This window comes from Zeugodacus cucurbitae, chromosome 3 (assembly GCF_028554725.1).
Source record: "Zeugodacus cucurbitae isolate PBARC_wt_2022May chromosome 3, idZeuCucr1.2, whole genome shotgun sequence".
NCBI lineage: Eukaryota > Metazoa > Arthropoda > Insecta > Diptera > Tephritidae > Zeugodacus > Zeugodacus cucurbitae.
The window spans coordinates 31349767-31364552 of record NC_071668.1 but is presented as its reverse complement, the minus strand read 5'-3'; the positions used below and the strand labels follow the sequence as shown (position 1 = coordinate 31364552).

The 14786-nt window shown below is 34.4% G+C and overlaps 2 protein-coding genes and 1 long non-coding RNA gene across 5 annotated transcripts in view; 1 reads left to right on the top strand and 2 right to left on the bottom strand.

Annotated features, from left to right (window-relative positions):
• The window catches only part of LOC105218523 (chitin deacetylase 1), a 41035-nt gene extending 39146 nt beyond the window's left edge, over positions 1-1889 (bottom strand). For 2 of the 3 annotated variants that reach the window (XM_011194154.3, XM_054228152.1), the window contains exon 1: positions 1431-1889. In XM_011194154.3, the coding sequence (XP_011192456.2) occupies positions 1431-1665 (235 nt within the window). In that variant the 5' untranslated portion in view covers positions 1666-1889. The remainder of the gene's footprint in view (positions 1-1430) is intronic. The other variant, XM_054228151.1, reaches the window with a different exon arrangement.
• A 2198-nt stretch (positions 1890-4087) lies between these two features.
• LOC128920262 (uncharacterized) lies at positions 4088-5387 on the bottom strand. Its single transcript, XR_008470367.1, has 4 exons — positions 5056-5387; positions 4642-4992; positions 4420-4580; positions 4088-4358 (listed from the first exon to the last, which is right to left on the bottom strand). It is a non-coding gene; the product is annotated as an uncharacterized LOC128920262 (long non-coding RNA).
• A 662-nt stretch (positions 5388-6049) lies between these two features.
• On the top strand, positions 6050-8126 carry LOC105218521 (protein mushroom body miniature). The gene is made up of 2 exons (XM_011194152.3): positions 6050-7251; positions 7311-8126. Exons 1-2 carry the CDS (start codon positions 6148-6150, stop codon positions 7917-7919), a joined length of 1713 nt encoding a protein of 570 aa, XP_011192454.1. The 5' UTR covers positions 6050-6147; the 3' UTR covers positions 7920-8126.
• Positions 8127-14786: the final 6660 nt, after the last annotated feature.

Below are 14786 nucleotides of genomic sequence, written 5' to 3'. Positions count from 1 at the left end.
ATAAGTTATTACGAAATTTGCTTTAAATAAGCATTTTCATTTTTATAAAATTTTATCAATATCACAATAACAAATGAGTTGCATGCGGACACAAAATAAGTGTTACCATATCACATATTTTGCAAACGATTCTAAAAAATAAAAAAGAAGGATTACATTCCAAAAATATTAACCATAATCGTTTAATGGAGATGCAAAAGAGTTTTTAAACGTGGCCAAAGGCAGCTAATGAAAAAGTAATTCTACGCGGAAGAACTTATCATGTCCATCTCTCCGTCCATAATGCCCGGAGTTGGCTCGACCAGGGTTATTTTTTTTTGAAGCAATGCCGAAGGCCGCCAATGCAGAAAGTACGGAAGAACTTTAGACAATCCCTCCTTTTTATTTATATGAATTCGTTTGCAAAATATGTATATATGGACAGCACTGATTACACAGGCCAACACCCAATTTACTTCTTTGAATTTATCAACTGATTCTAGTTAATTTGGGTGAATTAAAATCTGTAATCAGTTTGTCACTATCACCTCTAGTTTTCATGATATTACTATTTTTTTTTTAATTTTGTCGGGCTGTGTTATTTATCAACATGGAACCCGTTTGTTGCATTTAAAGAGAATTGTGTTAAAAATAAAATGCTTATTTAAATCAAAAATTAAAGTAATTGATTTAAAATAAATATATAGAAACAATGCAGTGAATTGCTAGTGTTTAATAAGTGCATAATATAAATGAAAAATTAACTGTAAATCAAGAAATTGCAATATCAAATTTGCCAAATTTTCAACTTGAAAAACGAATATCCCGAAAACTATAAGTTTGCGGCGGCTATAATTATATATGTACATTCGTAATCTGGAGAACCTCTATCTATCCATACCTCGTGGGCCGGTATACTAAAGTTTTCCCAAATAGAAATTTAATGAACTTGCTCTATTAGAATATTCAACAACGAACGGTTAACCGGTTAGTCGGAAATGAGCGGTTAATCGAATAGTCGACAGCTTACGACTATCCGGATACTGCAAACCGAATATTATTATTCGAATAATGCCCTAGCCGGTTAATTCGTTTAGTTGAATATCAAGAGCTCTAATATGTATGTGTGTATGTAATAATCAGTCACGTCAACGAAAACAAAGTAGAATTCAATTATTGTTAAAATTTTGAGTAATTCTGAATTTCGAATGCACAAAATTTATAAAAAGCGGTAACAGAATGTTAGGAATGCGCACCGTAAAATTCGTATGTATGTATATGCTGCATTAATACATACATATATACAAGTGTATGTATTTGCTTTCCTACACTTTCGAATGCATAATTTAATAACACTGAAAATTAACTTAAGTGAGCATACGTACATATGTACATACATACATATTTGTGTACGATGCCTTCCTCAAAATTTACAATAGTGGAGAAATTACCAAATTGTTTGGCATTCAAACTGGTTAGCAAAATGAACACCATCAACAGCGAACGTAGTAGTTGCGTAGTAAATCTAACGGAATTCAGAGTAACCATTGTACGTCGTCGATGCACGTCAGTAATTATCACTGTGTCATTCACATCATCGCAAATCTGCTTGTCAATAACTTGATCCCTACTATTACATTTGACCTTGGTTATGTTATCATTTGCTAAGCTTTCTAGTGTCAGCATTTTTTACAAAGTCGTCACCATAATAGAACAATATTTTAAGGTAGTTTCATGCACCACTTGACCACGTTTTACTGCAAAAAGGTAAAGACCGTTATTGTTATTGTTTTTGTTTATAATATTTTACACAATTTCTTTCCGGACAGCATTCAATGCTTGTTTGTTGTGCAGACGCGTATTTTATGTACACCGATCTCTTGCAGATGGTCACGACAACTAAACTTGCGTGTTACAGAGTTTGGACATTTATACTAGCGCCTTTGGCTAGCGACAACTTGATGGTTAAGTGAAGCAAGCTTTCACCATTTCTCTATGGTCCATCATGTTAAATAAGTAAGAGAGTTCACAGTTCAGTTGAAATTCACTTCTGATAACGTTGGCACGTAATTGAAGGACGATGTTGAAGGTGATTTCAATGATCGCACCAGGACAATACGTGCTATTTAACCACAAAAATCGTTCTGTATGCTCTAGGCTGAAAATGATATTATTTGAAGATTAAGTTAATGTGCGTTTTAGCTTCAGAAATGTTGGAGAGCAATAAGTGCCAGCTGATAAGTCATACCCCCTGAAAGTTGTTAATGATTTATAACGTCTGTGGAAACTTTTAAATTACGACAGATTAAAACAAATTATTGGACTTCTTCGAAGTAAAACACAGAAACAGATTTCAGCAGCGGGAAAATCCACAAAATGTAAGTTACAGAATTTCAGTGGAAATTCTAAATGTCTTTATATCAATATTTTTCCTCTAAACTCCATTGAAGAATTTAAAAATCATATATGTATATTAATTATTTATGTAATTAACATACATGGGTATGTACATTATTGAACAGTTATGAAAACAGTTTGACCTCTATTATTAGTTAAGCCGATATCATAGAGAAATATTAGCTGTCATCGATTGGTACAAACGACTCAAAGGAGAAATTGTTTACAAAAATGTCAATACAAATATAGTCGAACTTCAATAACTCAAACTTCTATAACTCGAATATATCCATTACTCGAAAACTTGAATTGGCAATATTGTTTAGAAGCCAAATTTCATACAAACTTCCTTCCCTAACTCAAATTTCTATAACTCGAACTCTTGAAGTGGCAATAGAAGGCAACTTTCATACAAATTTCCTTCCATAAATCGAACAAAATTTAAAATTTTTCTATCGAGGCAGAATTTTAAAAGAGTCCCTCTATATCGTACGGAGGCGAACAAAATATATGATATTATACTTATGGATTGTATAAATCATCTAACAAAGCCATGGCATACAGACATCATGAGGCAAACAAAACAGCTTTTTGAAAATTTATATGTTTTAATGAAAATTCTATAACTCGAAGTTTATTGTGACTTTTACTGATTCGAGTTAGAGAAGTTCCACTGAATATATTTTTGTTGTTTTTACTTTGAAATACACTTTAATCGATTAAATAAGACGATGACTTACGTCGCATCCGCAGCTCGAAACAAATGGATAAAAAGAGATATTTTTGAGAAGATTTAAGTATTTCTCCACCTAAGAAAATGGTGCATCACTATTGCGCATGATTAAGAGGACATTTTAGTTCTCAAAATTTTAGAGAGTTAGTGGGAGTTCGTGGCACTTTCGTTGGCAGCATTGTTAAACATGGCCGCTTCTTATCTATTGTGAATGAAAATATGCAATACTGACAGCTGCTTTCCAATTAAATGAACACAAAAACATACGCATGCAATGAAATAGCTAAATTTTTCTAAAATGGAAGTTCTAATAATGACGTATTTATGTATATTTTTTTAGTAATTGGTGATTTTGTACTAATTGTGCGGCTAACAACCGCAATATTTGCTTTCTATCAAATTTTATTTTACCAAAATTAAAATATTATTGCCCATCAGCTGTTTATGGGAGTTTATAACTCGCTTTGCTGCTGTCTGTCACCTACATATTTGGAACTGATTAAAAGCACAGTTAATCGGGGTTAACTCTGCCGTCTGTTTAGGCTATTAGCCAATCGATGACAGATTATTTTATATTACTACCCTGCAAGACAGGTACCGGCGAATTCTTCGGTGAAATGCCAGGGAGCGGTACCCGCAGTTTCAATGAAAGTTTCTATGCCATTCTTAAGGGCGAATTGACAAAAGTACCCGAAACTATTGTGTACGTGCGATCGTTCATCCCTTTCTTGCACATTACATTCATCATTTAGCAATGTATATATACCTCTTGCACAATTTCGGGAATGGTATTGGTACAATCTAGGATGAAAGACCCAATACTGCGAACGAAAACTCCACGTGCACTTTCAGTACTGCGACCCACAAAAGCCCAGAATCTATACCCTCTGTTTTCGGTTAGTTCTACCAAAATCCCAAATGAGAATTTAATAACAAAATCATTAATTATATTACATATTTATTTAAAATATCATGTCATTTAGTTGTTTATTATTATATTTACTTTATACATATATTATCGTACTACACTATATACATATGTATAAAGTAGGTGAAAATGAATATTTGAACAATTTTTGCTATCCGACAAAGGCTGGAGGAAGAGTGGAAAATGTCAAATACCCCGTGCGGTCTGGAAGTGTAAGCTGCGCACATTATGTGAGGACTCTTTTGGTTTATTTCGGAGTTTTAATAAGATCTGTTCTTTCATTAATTTCACTAGTACTAGATTCATCTGGGAGGAGGGTTTCTATAAAATATAAAGTATTAGAATTTTTATAAAGTTTGTAATAAAAGTTGGTAATAATTACCTCAGGAATTCTAAATCTAACACGGCACCGTTCAAGTCTTAACACCATGCACCATGTAGTATTTCCATTGAACTAATTTCGGTGAATTTATGTCCTTGTAAAGCGATACAACAACGTTATGGTTCCTCAATACTAGGTGAAAATGAATCAAAAAAGTCCTCCTAATTAAACATACAAAAAGTTTTTAAATTTCTATGAGCACAAACATTCACTTAAATTTACCCTTTAATTTCTGTGTTTTAGCTGCTAATGGCACGGCCAAGTGCCGATAAGCCCAAAAATACTGAAACTGCTTTGTCCTCTAGCTCATTGGCAAAACCCAGTTGACACACGCCATGTCGTTCCAATTCTCGTGCTTGTGTTGACCAAAACGTTTAATTGCACGCAAAAAAGTGACATTAAACGTAATATCTGGTGTGTGAATGATTTGTGTTCCATGTAGCAGCGTTTGCGTCCATAGTTTTGGATTTGCTTGCAGCACATATTCCATCGCTTCGAAAGTTCTACGCTGCTACAATAAGTGACACCAATAAGTTTGCGTACCTTTAACGCGCCATATGAGGTTTGAAATATCTGTGTGGAAAATTAATTAGAATTTAAGGCAAGATAATATTATTATATTCAACAATTATTTACGTATTAAATGGTTTCGCCATTGATGTTGACCATTGTTGGCGTAGCTTCGATTGCGTGCTTCGAATTGACAGTGCAATGAAGTATTTCTGTATCACCCTCTTCAATTCCATATTTTGGCTTTAGAAAACTTTTATTTTACGTTTTACTTATTTAAAAATGCGTGCTTCAAAAATTTAAACTTTAATTAGGCTGCAGATCACTGAATTAAATAAAACACGCAAAATAATACTTCACAAGCAGCCATGATATAGCTCAAAACAAAACTTGTTCAAACACGAGAACTTTTTTTGTTTCTTTCTATCATTCAGGGTGCTGTATGAGAGAAGTTAAATGTTTACGCACATTTTACCCTTTGACCGATTTCACACAGGCAATTTTTGTTGCGGCAATTCTTAACTTTATAGGAGAGGGGGCGACGAAGAGAGGAGAATTTCTCTCTCTTTCGCTTCCCTTGGTCGCCCCCTCTCCCATAAAACTAAGAATTGCCGCAACAAAAATTGCCTGTGTGAAATCGGTCTTTGTTGTGTATGTGTGTATGTAGTGGTGTTATTAAAATTTCTTTGAATGTGTTTGAGTTTCAGTACCCATGACTGCTGGGTAACTTCGTTAAGTTTAGTAGTTCCATTTAATGAATCCTTTACCAGTGATGCCAATTACAATCAATATTGTACCCAAATTAAAAATAGTGAAAAAATTAAGTAAAACAAGAAAATAAAAAAAATTATAATTGGTCTAGATATCTGTTAACTTATCATATCATTATTGTTACAAACGATCCGCTATTTTTTCTGTTTCCTGTAGATGAGTACCAGAATTGATTACTAAATCAGATTATAAAAAAGTATGTTGTAATGGGTTATTAAAATTGAGCTTTTTACTTTATTTAAATAATTGAATAAATTTAATTGATTATAACATATTGCTCTCCATAATTTTACATATGCCAATAAATCTTATTTTTACTGTGTACATTACTGTTTAAAAACACTTGTCAGCACTTCTATTCCCACGTGTGTTATTCTGACAGTTCTAGCTTAAGTGTTTATTTTCTTCCTGATCGTTCAGGTTTTTAAATATTAATTGTTTGGAACTATGAGTCGGAAACAAAATAATTATCGCCGTGGAGCAGGTAATAATGGCCATCGACGGTTTGGTGGTACAGGGTCGTTAGGTAACTATAACAGAAAAGGGACACATCATGATGGACGGGATGAAAACCGACGTTCCGGAAACTGGGCAGGCGTGAATTGGTCTTACGATGGCAATGGCAACCACAACAACCATAACAATAACTTTAATTCTGGTATTCCTCCGATAAATAATCAGGAAGATAGTTTTCAAAAGTTTCGAGACCCACATGCAGAACATAATATGCGACCTCAACATGATTCACAAGATCGCAATGGTCGTGGTCGTAATCATGGCAAACGTGGTGGAAAGTCACATTACGGCAATGATAATTGTAATAATGGTGCTAATTGGTATGAAGATAGAAGAAATGCTCCACTACAACAAACAGACGAGCAAAATCTAGGCTATTCATCGTCGTCAGTTTTGCAAATACCAGCAATAAGTAATTTACAACAAACCAACCATATATCAACAGTTACAGCTTCTCCCACTGTTTCCACAACTTTAAAACTCCCTAATCAAGAGGAAGTGTCAAAAGAAACTAATTTGGAAAACCAAACGCATATAATAAAGAATATAAAGCAAGAAAAACCTGATATGAAAGAGGATAATCGTATTAAACAATTAAAAAAATCCGCAAGTTCTTCTAGTTCTTCTTCTGAATCCTCTGAAAGTGAAAATGAGGCTGAAAAAAATAAACAAGAGCCAAATCCAGTTAAAAGTAAAACCATAAAAGTAAAACAAGAACCACTAGCTAAACAAACACAGAAAATAACTACAGCCCCATCAAGTTCTTCCAGTTCTTCTTCCTCCTCTTCTTCTTCTTCGGAAGAAGATGATGCGATAAGTGATAAAACAAGCCACAAGTCTAATACGGTCTTGGAGAAAGGACCTAAAGCTTCAAAAAAATCAAATAAGAAGCACTCATCTGAAGAGGACTTAATATGCCTTGGAAAATTAGAAAAAAAATTTGTTATTGAAGATGATGTTTCAGAAGAGGCCGAGGAACCAAGACAAAATAGTTCTGGAACGTCAAAGAGTCAATGCTTGATATGTGATAAACAGGTAAAACTAAAACTATTTTCTGTATTTCAATCTTTATAAACATATTTATTTTCGAATAGGGTCACACTGCCTTCGAATGTCAAATGATTTGCAAAAACTGCTCGGCGCCGTATCACAATATGAAAAGTTGTCCTAAACAAGCAAACCTCAGTACTATGCTTCAATCCTTTATGGAGTTCTGTATGGGTCAAATGAGTCAGTTCAACCCGGAAAAGAAATTCGTCATACCCACAAATATTAGCGTTATCGACAGTCCGTCGACGAAAAACAATGCACTGTTAACAAGTACTGAACAAAATAAAAAGGCCAAAAAACCGCGGACAAAATCAAAAGATTCGGTAAAGAAGTCAATAAAGCGTAAACACAAACAAGCATCTAGTGATGATGAAGAAGAAGATGATGATGAAGAGTCTAAAACAGAGGAGGAAACATCTGAATCGGAATCAGAAAGTGATTCAACCGAAGAAGTAACAGCTTCAAAAGCCAAAAAAAGGCGCACGAAAGTGTCTACACCGAAGAAAACTCCTAACTTCCATAATACATTTGTTCCACCATTCTCATCGTTCCCTGCTTTTGGTGCAGCTGCTGCTGCTTACAACCCACTACTCTTAAGCCAACTTATGAATAGCGGTGGTTTTGGTGGTCCCGAAAAGCTGAATTTTCAATAACTTATAGATGATTATGTAATGACAATATTCACCTCACCACGGTGATTATATCATTAACTTTTTAACATATATTATTATTAGTCATTTTTTTAATGACATTACAGATTTATATAAATATATCGATTTAAATTTGAGCATAAGTACTTTTCAATATATAATTTAAAATTTGAAATAAATAGTTTATTACATAAGTGTACATTCATTACAGCCGCAGTAGTTTGCGTCTATAAAAAGGGTATATTCTGCTATATTAGGGTAAAATTAAAACATTTTTAACTTCGTTTACTTTTTCACAAATGTAATCTACAGACTTCAAAAATAGATTTGGGGTACTAACAAGTTGTCATAAAGTTACAAGTCGTAAATGAAATTAAAAACAAATACAATGATTGTGAGCACCTCGTTATAATTTTGTTGTGATAAATCTGGAAAAAAAATGCTTGACTGAAAAACAAAAATATTTCATTATACATACATATGTACAACGAACTGAACACATAGCGCACTGAGTCGTAATTTGGTAAATTTATTTTGTAAGCAATCCAACAACAATTTTTTGAAACAAGTGTAAACTGTACAAACTATGCTTTTCGAAACTTTACGACAATTTGTGAATATCCCAATTTTATTATTTATGAACTTAGCTAGATTGGACAAAGAAAATATAATTACAGTATTTTTTCCAATGCAGTATGAAATATGTTTAAAAAATAGTTTACAAAGTTAAATTTAAAAATTTTGTATATAATGACAAAAACCTCTACCTTACTGTTGTAACTACACTGCGTGTCATCAGGAAAAAAAATCAATTAAGAACCACAAACAATTTGGTGCTTGTGGTTTGCAAATTTTGCGATATAATTTACATTGCATTTGCGGACGCTATCCTAATGACGCAATTTTCGTTTGCAAAATTTTGTACTGTTTTGGCTTTTAATTAATTAAAATTTTATAAAGAATCGTATTATGTCCTTTTATAGCTTATTTTGAGGCAAAATTTCTATTATGTTAGAAAAAACATTTGTAGCTCTAACCCAAATACTATGGAAAATATTTGGTATCAACCAAGCGCCATTGTCCTACTGCGGTCTGCTATTGGAGCTGGGTAGGCGCTGGTCAGCTGCCAACACATGCTTAGTCGCAAGATCCTTCTGGCCTAAGGTTAACCGCGGTAGGTCTGCTGAACTTTTCGCCCTAAGTAAACCTCACCTCTCCTTAGTCGTAGGGGTTCTTACTGACCATTGCCCTATTGGGATCCACGCTGTAAGGTTAAAAATCTTACCGGATGCTAGCTGTAGAAGCTGCATGGAGGAGGATGAGATGGAATCGTCTCATCACTTTCTTCTGGAATGTCCCGCCTTTGCGAGATCAAGAAAGAGATTTCTTGGCTCTCACTTTTTGGAGCATGCTCGCGAAATAGCGAATATAGAGGTTAAGAATCTCTGCAGATTTGTAGTAGGTTCAGGGCGCTTCGTCGACTCCTAATTTTGTTAATCTAAGGGGGATCCAGGCTTCACAAAGGACTACATTTTAAAGTCTACGTGTGTTTTTCCATTTGGGAAACAGCCTTGCAACCTAACCTAACCTAACCTAAGCATGGAGGCTATTCTGATGACGCGCAGTGTATATAAACAAACCAAATAAATTTATGTAATGTATAGGGAACGCTTTTTATTGTTATAGGAGTGGCAGCCTTGAAATCCAACGCAGAATCACTCTTGCCAACAGGTGCTACTATGGACTGAGTAGGCAATTGAAAAGTAAAGTCCTCTCTCGACGAATAAAAACTAAACTCTACAAGTCCCTCATCATTCCCGTCCTACTTTATGGTGCAGAAGCGTGGACGGTGTCAACATCCGATGAGACGGCACTAGGAGTTTTCGAGAGAAAGGTTTTGCGGAAGATTTACGGTCCCTTAAACATTGGCAACGGCGAATACCGCAGAAGATGGAATGATGAGCTGTATGTGTTGTTCGACGACATAGACATAGTCCAGCGAATAAAAAGACAGCGGCTACGCTGGCTGGGTCATGTTGTTCGAATGGATGAAAGTGCCCCAGCTCTGAAAGTTTTCGATGCAGTACCCGCTGGTGGAAGCCGAGGAAGAGGGAGACCTCCACTCCGGTGGAAGGACCAGGTGGAGAAGGACCTGTCTTCACTTGGTTGGTGGACTCGGCTATAACCGCGTAAGCGGTTTCTACGCCAGTTAAGAAGAAGAAGGAGTGGCAGAATTAAAATATTATTAAATTTGAAACGCAAAACTAAAACAATATAGTTTAGTATTTTATTTGGTGGCATTTCAGGCAAATCCAGTGAATTTAGAAACTGGATACACAGATTATACCAATGTATAACGATTGTTCAGAGAATACTGACGCCAATTAACATTTTGAAGTTGAACGCTTATATTAGGAACATCGTTTATTCATTCGCCAGACAGCAGCAGTAGACATCTGAGCTTTAAGCAAAGGCTTATGGGCCCATGTACATTCATTCATAATAATTTTACATTTTCACAATACTTCTGCCATGCCTCAATGGTACACATTTCTTATCAATTAACAACAATTTATTTGAATTAAAATTACATATATTTGGCCTAATTGTAATTTTAAACCATTCACGAAAATGGTTTAGGAGGAGTGAAATACACACGCACAAAATAAATATATGCATATACATTTATGTATATATATATTTATAAAAATTATCAGTTTAACATTTTTATACTCTCGCAATAAAAGTTGCTAAGAGAGTTTTATAGTTTTGTTCACATAACGGTTGTTTGTAAGTCATAAAACTAAACGAGTTAGATATAGGGTTATATATATCAAAATGATCAGGATGACTAGTTGAAATCCGGATATATAGTATACTAGCAGACCCGGCCACACGTTTTTGTGGCTAAGGTATACATTAAATTAAGTTGGTCCAATCTAGGCTTCGGCGACGATATTGATTACTCGAGGTTGATTTATGTTACGTAGCTTGATGACAACTCACACTACTTTTAATTGCAAAGTGACAGGCAATTTTAAATTGTTTGTGATAATTGACTACTTGATCCTGGTTTGTAGCTGTGTCAACTCTCTTGGACCGAAATTCTAAATTGTCACATTAACATCATTGATATCTTTTTTTTACCACCAATATAGGTCATTCAATCAGTCATTTATGGTTATCATATTGAAGTTTCATGTCATGAAAACTTCTCTTTCGAGTCAATGAAGTGACAGAAATCTGTTGGAAATGTTATTAATCCATCGAGGTGTCAACTGCGACCCTACCATTTCCAACTGCTTCTACAATCGCAATTTGATATTGTTGCAAAAACACTCTTATGTTAGCTGTTAATTGGCGATTCTTTACGTGTCGCCACAAATTATATGATTTAAGGCACGCGATTAGTTCGTCAGTAACAGTTGATCCAGAAATAATTGGAAGAGTCTGGCGTAAATCACCCGCTAACAGAATCTTGGCTCCACCAAAAACGTTCATCGACAATCAAGATCTTTTAAAGTCCTGTGCAGTTCCTTCAGCGACTTCTTTAATAATCCTCGTTATAGCGCTATTTTTGGCTATTTTGCCGAATGGTGTTTCGTTCATTTGCAATTTAGGAGTAATTTCAAGGCCGAATGTGTCGTTTGTTTGCTTACTAACAGGTGCCAAATTGGTGGTGAAAATGAGTGTAATTGATGATGTGTATATGATGATTTTCTATTGGACTTTATGCCGAATATATAGGTCAAATTGTGTGTTATCTTAATAAAATTACATAAATAAATTGCGAGAGTATAAAATGTTCGGTTGGACCCGAACTTAGCCTTTCCTTATTTGTTACAAATTGTTTTGGGCTATCGACACAACCTTATTCAATTGAACAATAACAAAAATATTTTAACAAAGCAACAATGACAACCTTCAAAATATTATTTTTTTTGTTTTCTCTTTTATATTTTTCGTGTCAACTCGACTAAAATTCTCTTTTATTATCTTCCTCGCAATTTTTCCATATTTACTCACTTTCTAATCTTTTTCTGGCCTTCCACGAATATGTGAAGACTAAAATTAGCCAGGTCGTTTTTGCCGTTCTCGTTTTTTTGCGGGACAAACGAACAGGAATTTATTTTTATATTAAATTATTATCAAGCGACAATTTGTTTTAATTCCGCACACGACCATTCAGTACGGAGCCGACCGCGCGAGCGATCTTAAAGGGGGGGGGGTAAGGTTTGACAACTTTTTTTCTTCATTTTTTTTTTTAATTTTTTTTTCTGAACCATCAACATCTCAAGAATATTGTGTTAAAGTTTTCAGTCATTCGGAGAAAAACTAACGAAGTTACAGAAGGTTGAACAACGGTACCTCCAGCTGCCTGCGCTAAGTGTACAAAACTTTGAATCGATTTTCGCAAATATGTCATTTTTAAAGTCGGTGACCAGCCTACAGAAAAAACTACTGCATCGATCGTTTTGAAATTTTGAACAAATATTCTACATATATATAGCTATAGAATGACGACGAGTTAATTTTAATTACTTACAATTTTACAATAACAAATAGGTCGATTTTTTCGTCTAAAATCGTCATTTTGGCTTGAAAATGGTACCAAAAATTGAAATATTAAAAAAAAATCGACGCCATTTAAACTGATAAACTAATAAAGTAAAGAAAGCATTTTGACTTTTTGGTTTCGGATGATCCAGTGATGCTGTAGGCTGGTCACCGCACAAAAACTTTTTTTCGAGGTGCCTGCAGAGATCGACGATAAATCCGTTATTTCTCGCTATTTTTCGATAAAACTTTTTTTAAGTATCCTTCAAATGTTGTACTTTCATATAATAATAAGTAAAATAAACCTACAGCAATAATTTTTTCTAAAATAATTCATGAAAAAAGTAATTTTTTCGACGAAACAAACCTTACCCCCCTTAACCCCCCTCCGGTACCTCCGTGCCCGAGTGACGCCTACAACTCTACAACGCATAGTTAGCCGCAGAGCGATATCTGGAATGTCAGAATCTAATAATTCAAAAAGTTATATAAAGGTTTTGAAGCGATCTTAAATAATAAATCATTTATTTCGATAATGATTAATACTAAGGTATAAATAAAGAGCCTTTTCAAGTAGTGGTATTTTAATTTTTTTTTATATAAAAACGCTTATTGGGACAAAACTATAATAGTTAGAGGTATCACGACGACGTTTTTTGTAGATAATGATAAGTTCTACAAAATTGTAGTACATCACTTTGTTATATCTTCAATCGTTTTCGCAGCATTCGCGATTAAAGAAAGTTTTTTTGGTATTTTTTTTACATTATCGGAGTTTTTTTTAAACTAAATATAGCCTATGTCACTCACGGATAGTATAACTTTCCAACGGTGAAAGAATTTTTAAAATCGGTACAGCAGTTTCGGAGCCTATTCGAGACAAACAAACAAAAAATCAAAACCTTCTTTATAATATTAGTATATACTAGTATAGATGAGGGCTGAGGTAGTTCCTAAACCGATTTCACTAATTTTCACCAGCAAGGTACACTATATCAAAGACTATGAATTACATTAAATTATCTGAGAGATTTACCCATATTTTCGGTGAAAAATTACACTTTGGCACTGAGTTCTTCAAGTTCGATATCCGGTGCCTTGAAAAATTATAGTCCGATTTCCACAAGTGAAGCGAGAGATGATATGCAGTATTTGTGTAAAGTTTTATTCTGCTATCTTCATTGGTTCCTTTTGTATACAATATAAAGTGAAGGAATCAGATGGAATTCAAAATTGAGTTATATAAAAAGTAGTCGTGGATGTCAACCACGACTGTCATCAGGGTGTCAAGAAAATATTATGTACCGAATTTTATTGAAATCGGTCCAGTAGTTCCTGAAATATGGTTTTTGATCCATGAGTGGGCGACGCCACGCCCATTTTCCATTTTTTTTAAATCTGACTGTAGCTTTCCTTTTTTCTATAAAATTTAGTGTTTCTGATATTTTTCGTTAGTGAGTTAACGTACTTTTAGTAATTTTCAACATAACTTTTGTATGGGAGATGGGCGTGGTTATTATCCGATTATGTACAATGATCCCCGCTTAAGTGACCATATTTTGCGGCATTGTTGTTTTTTCTCTCAGTTTACATATAAAATTCCCCGTTTAAGAGCCTCCGCTAATACCTTTCCCGCTTAAATGACTGCAATATTTAGGCCACAAAAACAAAATTGTTTGCACATTTCCTCTTTTATGTGCCTTTTAATATTTTTGACATTGAGAGCGCTGAGTATTGTCAAAAGTAAAACATATACATACATAGTTTTGTTTTTATATGTGTTTTTTTTTATTAGATCGATTAGTTGGTAAGTACCACGAGACACTTAAGCGGGATTCATTTAAGTGCCTTTCCCCCTTAAGTGTCTTGCATGTTAAGAAGGGAATTTAAGCGGGGATTACTGTATATCAATTTTTATGGTGTGTAGTCGGGTAGGTAAGGGAAACGACTACAGAGAGTTTGGTTTGTATAGCTTTATTGGTTTGCGAGATATTTACAAAAATCTTATTTATGGGCGGGGACAGGCCCACTTTTCAAACAAAATCAGAATCATACATCCAGAAATACTTTTTCTTTGTACCAAATTTTACTTTTATAGCTTTATTTATGGCTTAGTTATGTCACTTTATAGGTTTTCGGTTTACGCCTTTTTGTGGGCGTGACAATGGTCCGATTTCGTTTCCAGTTTCCCTCAAGGAACATGTGTACCAAGTTTCCTCAAGATATCTTAATTGTTACTCAAGTTATTCGTTGCATGGACAGACAAACATCTAGATTTCAACTCGTCTCGTCATCCTGATCATTTTGATATAT

Bases quoted from the DNA above. Each gene is read 5' to 3' on its own strand.
- LOC105218521 (XM_011194152.3), top strand. From the start codon at position 6,148: ATGAGTCGGAAACAAAATAATTATCGCCGTGGAGCAGGTAATAATGGC. The intron at 7,252-7,310 runs GTAAAACTAAAA...ATTTTCGAATAG, and splicing joins GCTTGATATGTGATAAACAG to GGTCACACTGCCTTCGAATG.